Consider the following 16,885-nt stretch of genomic DNA (forward strand, 5'->3'; position numbering starts at 1 on the left):
AGTACTTTATGAGGCTAAGACGTGTCTGCCTAGATTTCCCAGAAAACAGAACTAGAGGGAAATTTCTTATTTATTTATTTTCATTTATTACCTGGGTGGCTCTATTTTCTCCCCAGCTTTGTTGAAACACATGACACACAAAAAGTTATGTATTTAAGGTACGAAACATGATGATGATGATGTATACACTGAGAATTAACTGCCAAAATCAAGCTAATTAATACATCCATGACCACACAGTTACCACTTATTTTATTTTCAAAATTTTCTGGCCAGTTATTGAGGTATCACTGATAAATTAAAATTGTATATATGTAGGTTGTATAACATGATTTTAAGATGAACAATGTGATGTTTCAAGATCTGCATACATTGCAAAATGATTACCAAAACCAGGTTAATTAACACACCTATTGCCTTACATAGTTATCATCTTTTTTTGTGAGACCACTGCAAGATCTACTGAGTAAATTTCATATACACTACACAATAATTATGGACTTACATAGCTTGAAAAAGGGAGATGCACAAGGTTAGTGCCATATTCACCCTGGTATTCGCCCTGAAAGCATTTGCAGAAAACTGCAGACTTACTGGGCTGAAGAAAAAAGGTGAGAGTTGAGACTGCCAAGAAAATAGCAAAGAAGTGAAAAATCGGCTTGTAAATTCCCCTAAGTCACCAGTCAACCTCCCATTGAAACTGCCTAAGTTCAGATCATGAAACCAAGAAAATAACAGCAGGTAGGCAATATTGATGAACCAGACAATAGAGTACAAGCCCCACAAAGGAAGAGGAGCCTTCATGAATATTCTGGCTTCTAGGTAACACTCTAGAAGAGCCATGCCCTAAGACAAGGGATAAGTTGCACAAGTAAAGACAAAAGTGAAACAAAGCTCTCCTTACAAAGCCCCAAACCAGACTTCGAAGGAATCAAGATGCTCTGTCAGTTTGCAATTATCCAGAAGAAAACTTAACTCTCTTTATGGATAAACAAGTACTCTCAAGAGCCTCTAATATTTTTAATTCACAACACCTGCTATTCAATAAAATATACAAAATATGCTATAAAACAGAATCAATGATTGAAGAGAAAAAAATATACACAAGTAATCTAGATACCAGAACTTTCTGGCAGTGACTTTAAAGTAACCATGGTTGGGGCAACTGGGTGGCACAGTGGGTTAAAGCCTCTGCCTTCGGCTCAGGTCATGGTCCCAGGATCCTGGGATCGAGCCCCACATCGGGCTCTCTGTTCAGCAGGGAGCCTGCTTCCTCCTCTCTCTCTGCCTGCCTCTCTGCCTACTTGTGATGTCTGTCTGTCAAATAAATAAATAAATAATCTAAAAAAAGTAAATAAAGTAACTATTGTTAGTAGGGTTAATAAAGCTAGAACATTTCTCTAGAGACCTGAAATCTATTAAAAACAGGACAAATGGAAATTCCGGAATAGAGAAATACTTTTAAAAATAATTCTGGGGATAAAAATATATGTTTATAAAAAAAAAAAAATAAATAATTCAACAATTCACATGACCCAAGTTTCAAAACATGTAGGCAAAAAGAAATTTTAACAAATTTTAACAAACACACACAACCTATTTAATACTAACAACACCTAACTAGAAATGCTAGTATTTCTTTCAATAACTGAGAGAATAAGCAGACAAAGATAGTAAGAATACACTTACTATTTGAAAAGCACTATGATTCATCAACTTGACAACTTTACCTGGGTGGCATTTATATAACACTATAAGCAAAATCTACAGAATACACAGTCTTTACAAATGTACATGGTACATTTTTCAAAATATACCTTAATGTGGGCATAAAAAATTCTCAAAATTTCAAACTGAAATCCTAGAATATACTGATTCAAGGAAATTAAAATAGAAATTAAAAAAAAACAGAAAGATAACAACAAATTCAAAATGTTTTAAAGTAATATATTTTTAAGACTCCCATCCAGAAGAAATCAGATGGAAATCAGATGGAAATTATGAAATATTCTGGGTAACCCAAAGTGGCCTCCAGCACTACATTTATTGGGATTTGTGTTATATACTTAAAAAACTATCAGTATATGCATTCTTCTGCTTCACTGTTTGTTTTTTTTTTAAGTTATGTTTTCAGATGGCATCTACTCTCAAGGACCCTCAAATCCTTGACAGACAACAAAAAGTTGAAAAAAATACACTACTGAATACACGTGTGTATTTAAAGGAACAGGCACCAGAGAGATGCTCACCCAACTTCTGACTGCACTTCTCCCTGGGAGAAAGAGAAGAAAAACTGAGAATGTGAGGATAAGCTCACTTGGGGGCTTTTAAGATAATTGTACATAACCTGAGTCTTCTCTAATGCATTCATTTACATCTTCTGTAACATTTTTATATGAACAATGTTTGAAATAACTGACCAGTGGGAGTGCATCTAAAATGAGGGCTCATGCTTAAGCTGTGTGTTCCTTTGGCACACCATCATATAGAGCCCTGGGGTCATACTTACCAGGCTTAAGAAGCACAACCAGAAACAGTATCACAGAATACAAGGAAGACAGTATCACAGAATTGGATAGTAACCTAAAATAATATAAATTGATTATCTAATTTTTAAATATTACTATGTGTTTTGGGCTCAGAGAAAATATTTTATATGAATTTAACTCTCAAGTATAATAATGTATAATATTATACCTAGGGGGTTACTATCTGGTTATAAGTATATATCCTACAATGTTTTACTTGGGAGATTAATGTCTAGTTAAAAGATTATACATGTGTCTTCACTGAAACCCAATTTAAAATGTAAAATAATATATTTTTTTCAAAAAACTTTAATTTCTAACCTGAGAAATTATAGCGTAAATCCCTTTTCACCAGTTCAATGATGTTCTTCACCACAACACTTTTGGAAGGCACGAAAGCCAATTCCCACTGACCAGGAAAAGTGATGGCCATTTCAAGTAATGCAGGCAACTCATCAACAGGCTGAAGAGAGTAATTGAACGGCCCAGACTTCTTTATAATCAATGACTTGCGTGTTAACAAAAGTGTGCTAGCAAATAGCAATGTTAGAATGATTTCCACAATTAATGCCACCAATTGCCGTCTCTAGGAGATGGGAAAAAAAAAAAAGATTATGTTAAAGTCCTATGAGTTCACTACCTCTGCAAATGCCTAATTGTTTTATACTAAGACACACTTCTTTTTTTTTTTTTTAATTTTTTATTTTTGATAAACATATATTTTTATCCCCAGGGGTACAGGTCTGTGAATCACCAGGTTTACACACTTCACAGCACTCACCAAATCACATACCCTCCCCAATGTCCATAATCCCACCACCTTCTCCCTAACCCCCTGCCCCCGGCAACCCTCAGTTTGTTTTGTGAGATTAAGAGTCACTTATGGTTTGTCTCCCTCCCAATCCCATCTTGTTTCATTTATTCTTCTTCTACCCACTTAAGCCTCCATGTTGTATCACCACTTCCTCATATCAGGGAGATCATATGATAGTTGTCTTTCTCTGCTTGACTTATTTCGCTAAGCATGATATGCTCTAGTTCCATCCACGTTGTTGCAAATGGCAAGATTTCATTTCTTTTGATGGCTGCATAGTATTCCATTGTGTATATATACCACATCTTCTTGATCCATTCATCTGTTGATGGACATCGAGGTTCTTTCCATAGTTTGGCTATTGTGGACATTGCTGCTATAAACATTCGGGTGCATGTGCCCCTTTGGATCACTACATTTGTATCTTTAGGGTAAATACCCAATAGTGCAATTGCTGGGTCATAGGGCGGTTCTATTTTCAACATTTTGAGGAACCTCCATGCTGTTTTCCAGAGTGGCTGCACCAGCTTGCATTCCCACCAACAGTGTAGGAGGGTTCCCCTTTCTCCGCATCCTCGCCAGCATCTGTAAGACACACTTCTTAAAAGAAGATACATAGCTGCCAAAAAAAGAACAGCTTCACTCTATAATAGCAGTAATTTCTAGGACTATTTTTTCCTTTCCTTTCTACCATTCTGCTATGAGGACTCTTCGTATTTGGAAGAAATACCTCCAGCCATAGAACTGACAAAAATACAACAATATAAACTGAAATGCAGTGATCAGTTTGTAAGAATTTTCCCATTATGGTGTCTTAGATATTGCAAAAATCCTATAGATAGCTCAACTTACCTTTAAAATAAAATTCTTCCACAGAAGAGCCATAAATTTGTAAAACCATAAGAAATCCATTCTTCAACTCTATGAAGGGAGTAAAGATTTTACAAAAAAGGAATTAAGATTATATAACAAAATATAAATTTTAGACAAATTACTTAAATTCGAATTGCTTCATTTTCTAGTCAAGCTTAAAGGATGACAAAAAGAAACAATAAACATTTGAAATATTTGAGAAGCTTTTTAGCCCTACATCCTTACTCAGTAACTTCTGAGTTTCTAATATAAAATTTCAAGCACAAAACAAAGTTCAGTAAGTTACTGATGCAAGTTTCCAGGTAAATTTGACCAGTACTTTTCCCAATTATTACCAAAACACTAATTAAGAAATAACACCCAAAAATCATCACCATCAGCAAAAAGACAAAATGGTATGCAGGGGCTCCTGGGTGGCTTGGTGGGTTAAGGCTTCTCTACCTTCGGCTCGGGTTGTGAGACTGGGGTCCTGGGATAGAACACCGAGCACTTAATGGAGGGATGCCTTGGTGGCTCAGTAGGTTAAAGTCTCTGCCTTCAGCTCAGGTCATGCCCCACATCAGGCTCTCTGCTCAGCAGGGAGCCTGCTTCCCCTCTTCCTCTCCCTCTGCCTGCCTCTCTGCCGGCTTGTGATCTCTGTCAAATAAATAAATAAAAATCTTTTTAAAAACGGTATGTAAAATCACATCACAGCTACAATCCCAAAATGCCACTCAGCAATTACCACGGTTGAAAGTACCTCCATTAATAACATTACTAATGGGAACAGATTCATTCTTATACTTCACAAATATTTGCTGAATATTAAGTGACATGTTAAGTGTAGGTATATAATGGGAAACGTAACAAATTAAACCCTTCCTTCATGGTATGGTGGCAGAGCGGGCTATTAATAACCCAGGAGCTGAAGTTGGACTGTCTAGGTTGATTCCCAGCTCTACTAATATCTGTGTGATCTTGAAAACTTGACTTCAATTCTTGCAGCTACCAGGGAGAGAGATAAAATTCAGGCCCTGGAAGGGGAGACATTATTTTAGGACCTCACCTTATAAATAATGATGTTAGTGAAGGAGACTGGCTTTCCCAGGAACTGCAGGGCAATTTCAAATTTCAATCTTTGATACCAGATGAAGGTATCCCATATTACAAATGCCTACAGGTACCTGGTATAAGAAAATAAATCCTTTCTGGGAAAAAAAAAATCCTGTAGAGTTAGCTATTCCTCCAAGCAATTTTCTGCATGCAATATCTGGCACTCCTTACATCTGGGGTGAAGTTATCTGTACTAAAATTTAAAATAACAACCCTTACCATTTTCAAGGCAAAAAAACATAGAAGGTTTAGAAACTCCACAAAAAGACATTAGATTAGGATCTCAAAGTGTGAAGGAAGAAGGGCTCCTAGACCTAAGCATAAAAGCTAAACTATAAAATATAAGAAAACAGATAGGAGAATATCTCTGTGGCCTTGGACACACAGAAATTTCCTAAAGTGAATGAAAAAATTACAAGCTGTAAAAGAGGGCTTCATCAAAATTTAAATTAAATTAAATTAAATTTCTGCTAATCAAAAAATACCACTGTGAAAATAGGAAAGCCAAAGAAGAGGAAAAAAAACTTTCTAACACATTTACCTAACAAAAGACATACCCAGAATATACAGAATATATAAAGCATTGCTATGAGCAATAATAATAATATAAATAAAAATATGACAACATGGGGCACCTGGGTGGCTCAGTGGGTTAAAGCCTCTGCCTTCGGCTCAGGTCATCATTTCAGGGCCCTGGGATCCAGCCCTGCATTGGGCTCTCTGCTTTGCAGGGAGCCTGCTTCACCCTTCTCTCTGCCCGCCTTTCTACCTACTTGTGCTCGCTCTCTCTGTGTCAAATAAATAAATTTTTAAAAAATCTTTTAAAAATATGACAACCAAACTTTAAAAATTGTAAAGACTTTAGAAAGACATTTAATTAAAATAATATATATGAGAGAGCATCAAGACAGTGACCTAAGTCATTCCCAGCATCATTTGTCCTCCAAAAAGACCAGCTAGTAACTATCCATAGTCAAGACAGCACTATGAAAACCCCAGAACCAGGCTGACCTGAGCAGGTGGCCCCATCTGGCCAGAGAGCTGAGTAAACAGTTCTATCTGATTCGGATCCTAAGCCAATGAGAACTACTGGCCATGGAGCCTATCCTATGACCCTATCCATGCAAGGAGGCAAACTGGTTCAGCCACTATGGAATACAGTCTGGCAATTTCTCAAATAATCAAAAACAGATCTGCCATATGACACTACAATATCACTTTTGGGTATTTATCCAAAGGAAATGAAATCACTATTTCAGAAACACATCTAGACTGCCATGTTCATAGCAGCAAGATTCACAAAAGCCATGGAAACAACCTAAGTGTCTAACAACAGATGAATGGATATAGACAATATGATACATAAAAATAAAAACACTATATCTTCAAAAAAAAAAAAAAAGAAAAGAGAGAGAGAGAGAGAAAGTATGGTATGTATATGCAATAGAATATTATTCAACCATAAAAAGGAAATACAATAACAATATAAAAATATGCACTCGAAGGCATTACGGTAAGTAAAATAAATAAGAGACAGAGGTACAAATACTGTATGATTGGTGAGTGCTTAGACAAGGGATGGGAGTGAATGAAATAGGTGAAAACAGTCAAAAAGCAAAAACTTCCAGTTATGAATAAATTCTGGGGATATATGGTACAGCATGGTGACTGTGGTTCTTAATATTGTATTACATATTTGAAAGTTGCTAAGAAAATAAATCTAAAAGTTCTCACAACACACACAAAAAAACTATGTGAGGTGATATATGTGTTAACTAAGTTTATTGTGGTAATCATTTACAATATAAACATATGTCAAATCATCAGACTGTACACCTTAAACTTATACAATGTTTTATGCCAATTATATATTAAATCTGGAGAGGGGAAGATGTATATATTACCAAGTAGCACAGAAAACTGATTTTAAAGTGGACCAAAGTCTTTCACGTACAGCTCACCATAGAAGGCATACAGATGACAAGCATATGAAAAAATGTTCCATAGCATATATCATTCAGTAAATGTAAATTAAAATGACAATGAGATACTACTGCACATTTATCAGAGCCAAAATCTGTAATACTAATGATATCAAATGTGACAAGTATATAGAGCAAAAGAAACTCTCATTCATTGCTGGTGGGAATGCAAAATATGTAACCACTTTTGAATGGAAAAGAATTGGGCAGTTTTCTATAAAACTCAACATACTCTTACCATACAGTCCAGCAATTACAGTCCTTGGTATTTACACAAAGTAGTTGAAAAATGTATGTCCCTATAAAAACTTTCACAGGGATGCTTATAGAAGCTTTACCCATAATTTCCAAAACTTATAAGCAACCAAGATATCTTTCAGTAGATGAATGGATAAATATACTATAGTACACCCAGACAACAAAATATTATTCAGTGCTAAAAAGAAATGAGGCATCAAGCCATGAAAAGACATGGAAAAACCTTAAGTGCTTAATGCTAAATGACAGAAGCCAATCTAGAAAGGCTACATTCTATGATTCCAACAATATGACATTCAAGAAAAGCACCACTATGGGCACAGTATAAAAAGATCAGTGGTTCCTAGGCCTTGGGGGTAGAGGGAACAGGAATGAATAGATGGAGCTGAGGGAATTTTTAGGGCAGTGAAATTGTTTTATATAGACAGTACACCAGTGGATACATGTCATTAGATATTTGTCCAAACCCACAGAATGTGTCAGCAAAACTGAACCCTAATGTAAACCACGGACTTTGAATGATAACGATGTGTAGGTAAGTATAAGAGTCATCAATTTTAACAAACATTACACCCTGTGAGGGAGTGGTATGAGAGAAGCCACACATGCACATGGGTTGTCGGTGTACAGGAAACAGTTACACCTTTCCTCAAGTTTGCTGGGAACCTAAAACTGCTCTTAAAGAAGGAAAATATTAACAAAAAAGCACAGGAAAAACTTCTCAAAAAACTTCTCTTAAGTCATCAGTGAAGTACAAATAAAACCAAAATGGGATACCTCAACATACACACTAAAAGGACTGACAACACATAATATTCGAGGTGATGCAAGGCAACATGTCTCATAAATTACTGGTGGGAGTACAAAATGATGCAAACACTTTGGAAAGCCGCAGCAGTTTTTCTAAATTGTTACTTATTTTTTAAAAATTCCAGTTCAATTATCAGTGTTATTTTAGTTTCAGGTGTACAATATAGTGACTCAGCTCTTAACCCCCATTATCTTTTTCACCCCTCCCCATGCACCTCCCCTCTGGTAACCACCAGTTTGTTCTCTATAGTCAAGAGTCTTTTTTAGTTGATCTCTTTCTTTCTTTATTCATTTGTTTTGTTTCTTAAATTCCATATATGAGTGAATCATCTGGTATTTTCCTGACGGACTGACTACACTTAGCATTATACTATTTAGCTCTATCCATGTCACTGCAGATGGCCAGATTTTAATTCTTTTCTATGGCTGAGTAATATGCCATCATATATTTATCTATATAAGATATAATATTCATAATATATATCACATCTTGTTTATCCTTTCGCCTATCAGTGGATACTTGGACTGCTCCCATAAGGTGGCTATGGTAAATAATGCTGCATGGGTGTTTTCATTTTCTTTGAATAAATACCCAGTAGTTGAATTACTGGATCATTAAGGTAATTCCATTTTTATTTTTTTTTAAGTTTTAATTTGAATTCCAGTTAGTTAACACATAGTGTAATATTAGTTTCAGTTGTATAATATAGTGATTCAACAATTGTATACAACACCCAGTGCACATCACAACAATTGCACTCCTTAATCCCCATCACCTATTTTACCCATGCCCCCATCCACCTCCCCTCCAGGAACCCTCAGTTTGTTCTCCATAGATAAGAGTCTGTTTCTTGGTTTGCCTCTCTTTTCCCCTTTGCTTGTTTGTTCTTAAATTACACACATGAGTGAGGATGCCTGGGTGGTTCAATCAGTTGAGCATCCAACTCTTGGTTTTGGCCTGAGTCATGATCTCAGGGTCCTGAGAATTGAGGCCTGGGTTGGGCTTAGCATGGAGTCTGCTTGTACCTTTCCCTCTGCTCCTCCCCCTGTATGCTCTCTCTCTCTCAAATAGATATGGTATTTGTCTTTCTCTGACTTATTTCACTTAGCATAATACTCTCTAGCTCCAACTGTATCACTGCAAATGACTAGATTTCATTCTTTATGGGTAAGTAATATTTCTCTGTGTGTGTGTGTGTACATACCACTTCTTTATTCATTCATCAGTTGATGGACATTTTGGCTCGTTCTATAGTTTGGCTATTATAGATAATGCTGCTATAAACATGGGGGTACATGTATCCATTGAAGGGCATCTTGGCTCTTTCCACAGTTTGGCGACCATGGCAGTTGCTGCTATAAACATTGGGGTACAGATGGCCCTTCTTTTCACTACATCTTTATCTTTGGGGTAAATACCTAGTAGTGCAATTGCAGGGTCATAGGGAAGCTCTATTTTTAGTTTCGTGAGGAATCTCCACACTGTTCTCCAAAGTGGCTGCACCAACTTGCATTCCCACCAACAGTGTAAGAGGGTTCCCCGTTCCCACATCCCCTCCAACACATGTTGTTTCCTGTCTTGCTAACTTTGGCCATTCTAAGTGGTGTAAGGTGGTATCTCAATGTGGTTTTAATTTGAATCTCCCTAATGGCTAGTGATGATGAGCATTTTTTCATGTGTCTGATAGCCATTTGTAGGTCTTCATTGGAGAAGTGTCTGTTCATATCATCTGCCCATTTTTTGATATGATTATCTGTTTTGTGTGTGTTGACTTTGAGAAGTTCTTTATAGATCCTGGATATCAACCTTTTGTCTATACTGTCATTTGCAAATACCTTCTCCCATTCGGTGGGTTGCCTCTTTGTTTTGTTGACTGTTTCCTTTGCTGTGCAGAAGCTTTTGATCTTGATGAAGTCCCAAAAGTTCATTTTTGCTTTTGTTTCCATTGCCTTTGGAGACATATCTTGAAAGAAGTTGCTGTGGCTGATATCGAAGAGATTACTGCCTATGTTCTCCTCTAGGATTCTGATGAATTCCTGTCTCACGTTGAAGTCATTTATCCATTTTGAGTTTATCTTTGTGTATGGTGTAAGAGAATGGTTGAGTTTCATTCTTCTACATATAGCTGTCCAGTTTTTTTTTTTAATTAAATTGATTTATTTTCAGAAAAACAATATTATCTTTTCACCAAACCCAGTGCTCCATGCAATCCATACCCTCTATAGTACCCACCACCTGGTACCCCAACCTCCCACCCCCTTCCACTTCAAACCCCTTAGATTGTTTTTCAGAGTCCATAGTCTCTCATGATTCACCTCCCCTTCCAATTTACCCCAACTCCCTTCTCCTCTCTAACACCCCTCGTCCTCCATGATATTTGTTATGCTCCACAAATAAGTGAAACCATATGATAATTGACTCTCTCTGCTTGACTTATTTCACTCAGCATAATCTCTTCGAGTCCCATCCATGTTGCTACAAAAGTTGGGTATTCATCCTTTCTGATGGAGGCATAATACTCCATAGTGTATATGGACCACATCTTCCTTATCCATTCGTCCATTGAAGGGCATCTTGGTTCTTTCCATAGTTGGGCAACCGTGACCATTGCTGCTATAAACATTGGGGTACAAATGGCCCTTCTTTTCACGACATCTGTATCTTTGGGGTAAATACCCAGGAGTGCAATTGCAAGGTCATAGTGAAGTTCTATTTTTAATTTCTTGAGGAATCTCCACATTGTTCTCCAAAGAGGCTCACCCAACTTGCATTCCACCAACAGTGTAAGAGGGTTCCCCTTTCTCCACATCCTCTCCAACACATGTTGTTTCCTGTTTTGTTAATTTTGGCCATTCTAACTGGTGTAAGGTGATATCTCAATGTGGTTTTATTTTATTTTATTTTATTTTTAAGATTTTATTTATTTATTTGTCATAGAGAGAGAAGCGAGAGCAAGCACAGGCAGACAGAGTGGCAGGCAGAGGCAGAGGGAGAAGTCGGCTCCCCGCTAAGCAAGGAGCCCGATGTGGGACTCAATCCCAGGATCATGACCTGACCCGAAGGCAGCCGCTTAACCAACTGAGCCACCCAGGCATCCCACAATGTGGTTTTAATTTGAATCTCCCTGAGGTCCAGTTTTCCCAGCACCATTTATTGAAGAGACTTGTCTTTTTTCCACTGTATATTTTTTCCTGCTTTGTCAAAGATTATTTGCCCATAGAGTTGATATCTGGGCTCTCTACTCTGTTCCACTGGTCTATGTGTCTGTTTTTATGCCAGTTCCATGCTGTCTTGGTGATCACGGCTTTGTAGTAAAGCTTGAAATCAGGTATAATGTGATGTCCCCAGTTTCATTTTTATCAACATTTCCTTAGCGATTCAGGGTCTCTTCTGATTCTATACAAATTTTTGGATTATTTGATGCTCTACTCTTTGAAAAATACCAGTGGAACTTTGATTGGAATGGCATTAAAAGTATAGATTGCTCTAGGCAGTATAGACATTTTCACAATGTTTATTCTTCCGATCCAAGAGCATGGAATGGTCTTCCATCTTTTTGTGTCTTCTTCGATTTCTTTCATGAGTGTTCTGTAATTCCTCAAGTACAGATCCTTTACCTCTTTGGTTAGGTTTAGTCCCAGGTATCTTATGGTTCTTGGTGCTATAGTAAATGGAATTGATTCTCTAATTTCCCTTTCTGTATTTTCATTGTTAGTGTATAAGAAAGCCACTGATTTCTGTACATTGACTTTGTATCCTGCCATGTTACTGAATTGCTGTATGAGTTCTAGTAGTTTGGGGGTGGAGTCTTTTGGGTTTTCCATATAAAGAATCATGTCATCTGCAAAGAGAGAGAGTTTGACTTCTTCATTGCCAATTTGGATACCTTTTATCTCTCTTTCTTGTCTGATTGCTGTTGCTGGGACTTCTAATACTATGTTGAACAAGAGTGGTGAGAGTGGGCATCCTTATCATGTATCTGATCTCAACGGGAAGGCTGTGAGCTTTTTCCCACTGAGGATGATATTTGCTGTGGGTCTTTCATAGATAGATTTTATGAAGTTCAGGAATGTTTCCTCTATCCCTACACTTTAAAGAGTTTTATTTAATCAGAATGGATGCTGGATTTTGTCAAATGCTTTTTCTGCATCACTTGAGAGGACCATGTGATTCTTCTCTCTTCTCTTATTGATATGTTCTATCACATTGATTGATTTGCGAATGTTGAACCATCCTTATAACCCAGGGATGAATCCCACCTGGTCATGGTGCATAATCTTTTTCATGTATTGTTGGATCCTATTTTCTAGGATCTTGTTGAGAATCTTAGCATCCATATTCATCAGTGATATTGGTCTGAAATTCTCCTTTTTGGTAGGGTCTTTGCCTGGTTTGGGGATCAGGGTAATGCTGGCTTCATAGAAAGAGTCTGGAAATTTTCCTTCTGCTGAACATCTTGCTTAAGAATGCTTGGATCAACCAGGAGACCAAAGAAGAACTGAAACAATTCATGGAAGTCATTGAGAATGAAGACATTTTGGTCCAAAACCTATGGGATACAGCAAAGGTGGTCCTAAGGGGGAAATACATAGCCATCCAAGCCTCCCTCAAAAAAATTGAAAAATCCGGAACACACCAGCTGTCTCTACACCTCAAAGAACTGGAGAATCAACAACAAATCAAACCAACTCCACACATAAGAAGGGAAATAATCAAGATTAGAGCTGAGATCAATGAGGTAGAAACCAGAGATACAGTAAACGTATCAATGAAACTAGAAGCTGGTTTTTTGGAGGAATCAATAAGATTGATAAACCATTGGCCACACTAATCCAAAAGAAAAGAGAGAAAGCCCAAATTAATAAAATTATGAATAAAAAGGGAGAGATCACAACGAACACCAAGGAAGTAGAAACAATCATCAGAAGTTATTATCAACAGTTATATGCCAATAAGCTAAGCAACCTAGATGAAATGGATGCATTCCTGGAAAACTATAAACTCCCAAATTTGAACCAGGAAGAAACCGACAACCTGAATATACCAATATCTAGTAACAAGATTGAAGCAGCAATCAAAAACCTCCCAAAAAACAAGGGCCCAGGACCTAATGGATTCCCTGGGGAATTCTACCAAACTTTCAAAGAAGAAATAGCACCTATTCTCCTAATAGTTTATTTTTGTTTTTATTTTACTTGCCTGAGGAGACACATCTACAAAAATGTTCCTGGCAGATATCTTACTGTCTGTGTTCTCTTCTAGGAAATTTATGGTTTCAGGTCTCATGTTTAGATCTTTAATTGATTTTGAATTTATTTTTGTGTATGGTGAAAAACCATGTTCCAGTCTCATTCTTTTACATGTTGTTGACTAGTTTATCCAACACCATTTGTTGAAGAGACTGTCTTTTTCCCATTGAATAGTCTACTCTCCTGTTTCAAAGATTAATTCACCGTACAGTGGTGGGCTTCTTTCTGGGTTTTCTATTTTGTTCCATTGATCTATGTATCTATTTTTGTGCCAGTAATATACTGTTTTATGATAGATTTGCAATATAACTGGAAGTCTGGAACTGTAGTATCTCCAACTTTGCTTTTCTTTTTCAAAATTTCTTTGGCTGTTTGGCTTTTTGGTCTAGTTCTGTAAAAAATCCTGTTGGCATCTGAAAGGGATTATATTAAATCTATAGATTGCTTTTGGTAGTATGGACATTATAACAATATTTGTTCTTCCAATCCATGAGAGTGCAATGTCTTTATGTTCTCTTCAATTCTTTCATTAGTATTTTGTAGTTTTCAGAATACAGGTCTTTCACCCATTTGGTTAGGCTTATTTCTAGGTATCTAAGTATCCATCTAGTTTAATTTGTGAACAAAATTGATAAACATCTAGCCAGAATTATCAATAAGATAAGAAAATGGCCCCAAATAAATAAAATTATGAGAAATAACAACTGACACTACAAAAATAAAAAGAATTATAAGAAGACATTAAGAAAAATTATATGCCAACAATCTGGACAACCTAAAAGAAAGGGATAAATACCTAGAAATGTATAACCTCCCAAGCTGATTCAAGAAAAAGATAGAACCAATTTGACCCAATTGCCAGCAATGAAAGTGAATCAGTAATCAAACAACTCTCAACAATTTACAATTGCACCAAAGACAATAAAATGCCTAACGGTCCAGGAACTTTTTTTCTCATGCTCTTATAGTGATCAATAACTTGAAATATCAACTATATGTTTTTGTTTCAATATGTAGTGTTTCATCCCCCAATTTTTTTTTCCTTTTTCTTTTTTCTTTTTTTTTTTCTTTGGTCTCAAGGACTAAAGAGGCTGAGGCCGGTTCTCTCCCTTTATCCTTTCTAGGATAAAAACAACAGATATGAAGTTATGCACAAAGAGGAAAAGCAGTTTCTTAGGGTCCTGTCATCCTATCTCCTTCACTATTCTCCAGATAGACATGGGAGACTCTTAGGGCTGGAGAGGTCTGACTCCAAAAGAGCCTAGCAAGGAAACCACCTTACCCTCAATATCCCGTCCCTTGTTAAAATGAAAAATAAAACAATCAGAGACCAGCCTTGAAAATTCCCTGAACAGACAAAACCAGTTTAAATATACAAAGCTTAATTTAGCTAGGCTAACTCAACCTCAGTCACTTCTGGCTTATGGAAATCATGAGCAAAACTTAAAACTGTTTTCCCAAAATTACTTTAACCACTAGCCAGTCTCTATCATTTAAAATATTCTAATATCATAACAAATCACTATGAGGAATACACAGTCACTGCCTTCTCATGCTATTAGCTGCTTTATGACAATATATCCAATCATTCCATGTTTTGCTTTGAGTGCTCCCAGTTCATGAACTGTCTTTTTGGTGTATGCACAAAACTTTCAGTAATTACTACTTCAGTGATTGGTTTTACTTCTACTATTTCTGAACTTTTAATACCCTAAGTACTAAATGTGTTCCCACTCCTGTCCATCCCAAACTTGGATGCAAAAGTCGGGTGGGAGGGAAAGGAGGAGGAAGTTGAAGGCACATGAACTTAGACTGTCTGAAAAATTTAAGGCAATCTATTGATGTGTGGACTCTAAAATAATAATAATAATAAAAGGAGTCAAAGAAAATTAAGCCATTACAATGCCTACAGTCCTAAATTCTTAGAATGAGATTTATACTCACACACTTTTCCTTTTCTGTAAAGCACTGAGCTGTTCTGAATGAAACACAGCAGCTTTCTTAATTCTGGTAAAAGAGATGTACCTTTCCTTTTAAATATTCTGCCTACTTTGCATAAAATGAGGTGACCAAGATGGCTTGAATGTTCCTCTGAGCTGGACTAATACCATACATATGACTCACCCTGGCTGTAGGTCCTGACCACCCTTTTCTCTGCCTGTCTGCTTTAGAAAACATTATACAGCCTTTCTTTGTTTAAAACATATGTAACTCTTTTTTATAAGCCTCTTTCCTGTTTTACCACCTCAAACTCTCTCTCTGAAGGACCTGGAAGTCATCCTTTGAAATGCAATCCTAAAGGAAGATAGCACCCCATTCCAGTCTCTGTAGGAGTGTAGGAGCTAGCTTCTAACAGGCACCAATAGAAAACACACACGGCCTAATCACAGAGAACCACAGAACAAACTTCAGGAAGTTACTCAAGTGTGTTTTACTGGTCAGCCTCCCCTTTACAGTCCTCCAGCACATTCCCACTGTCTCATTCAGCCCTCCAGACACCTTCCCATCCTTTGTTTCAGCAGAACTGAGCTCAGACTGAGTTCTGACTTCTCTTCCCAGTTCCTAGAGCCTTGCATAAAGTCTTCCTTGGCTGTTTAACTTAGTTCATGCAATTTCTGCTTTGGCAGAGGAGAATGGAGACACCTGAGCTTCCTGCAGCACTTAACTTCCATACCCTTCCTCTACTTATGGAACATTTACTAGGTTCTATCAGTTGAAATATTCAAATTACCCTCAGAGATGGGTACAAGTGGCATCCAGTTTCTTTTAGACAATGATACCTAATTTACATTATTAGGTCATTGCTATAATTTCAATGTCTGTGTCTTCCTCTTCTCCCCAAATTGGTATGTTGAAATCCTAACCCCAGTGTGATGGTATCACCATCAGGGACACGTGGCGTGTGATTAGGTCATGAGGATGGAGCCCTGATGAATGGCATTAGTGTCCTTTGACACACGCCCGAGAGCTCCCTTGCTCCCTCCGCCCTGGACACAGTGAGAAGATGCCTGTCTGAACCAGAAAGCAGGCTCTCACCACACACTGAATCTGCGTGGAGCGTTGATCACACACTTCCCAGTTTCCAGAACTGTCAGTAGTACACTGGTTGTGTTCAAGTCACCCAGCCTGCAGTACTCTGTTACAGCAGCCCCAGCTGACTGGACAGTCACACAGCAAATAAATTGGGATTCCCCAGGCCTAGACCCACAACATGTGCCTCCAGAGCCCTCGCTTTCAAATACTTGGCACAGCCAAAATGCAAATTTTGTTTAATTTGC

At 37.3% G+C, this 16,885-nt stretch overlaps 1 protein-coding gene across 1 annotated transcript in view; it reads right to left on the reverse strand.

The window, feature by feature from the left end:
- Positions 1-16,885, reverse strand: part of LOC101693766 (phospholipid-transporting ATPase ABCA3-like) — a 119,333-nt gene that overhangs the window by 101,803 nt on the left and 645 nt on the right. The window contains exons 2-3 of the mRNA XM_004780131.2: positions 4,195-4,263; positions 2,850-3,114 (exon numbers count right to left, since the gene is read on the reverse strand). Of these exons, the coding sequence (XP_004780188.1) occupies positions 2,850-3,114; positions 4,195-4,254 (325 nt within the window). The 5' untranslated portion in view covers positions 4,255-4,263. The remainder of the gene's footprint in view (positions 1-2,849; positions 3,115-4,194; positions 4,264-16,885) is intronic.

This window comes from Mustela putorius, unplaced genomic scaffold, assembly GCF_011764305.1.
Source record: "Mustela putorius furo isolate JIRA1106 unplaced genomic scaffold, ASM1176430v1.1 tig00004041_pilon_pilon_pilon, whole genome shotgun sequence".
NCBI lineage: Eukaryota > Metazoa > Chordata > Mammalia > Carnivora > Mustelidae > Mustela > Mustela putorius.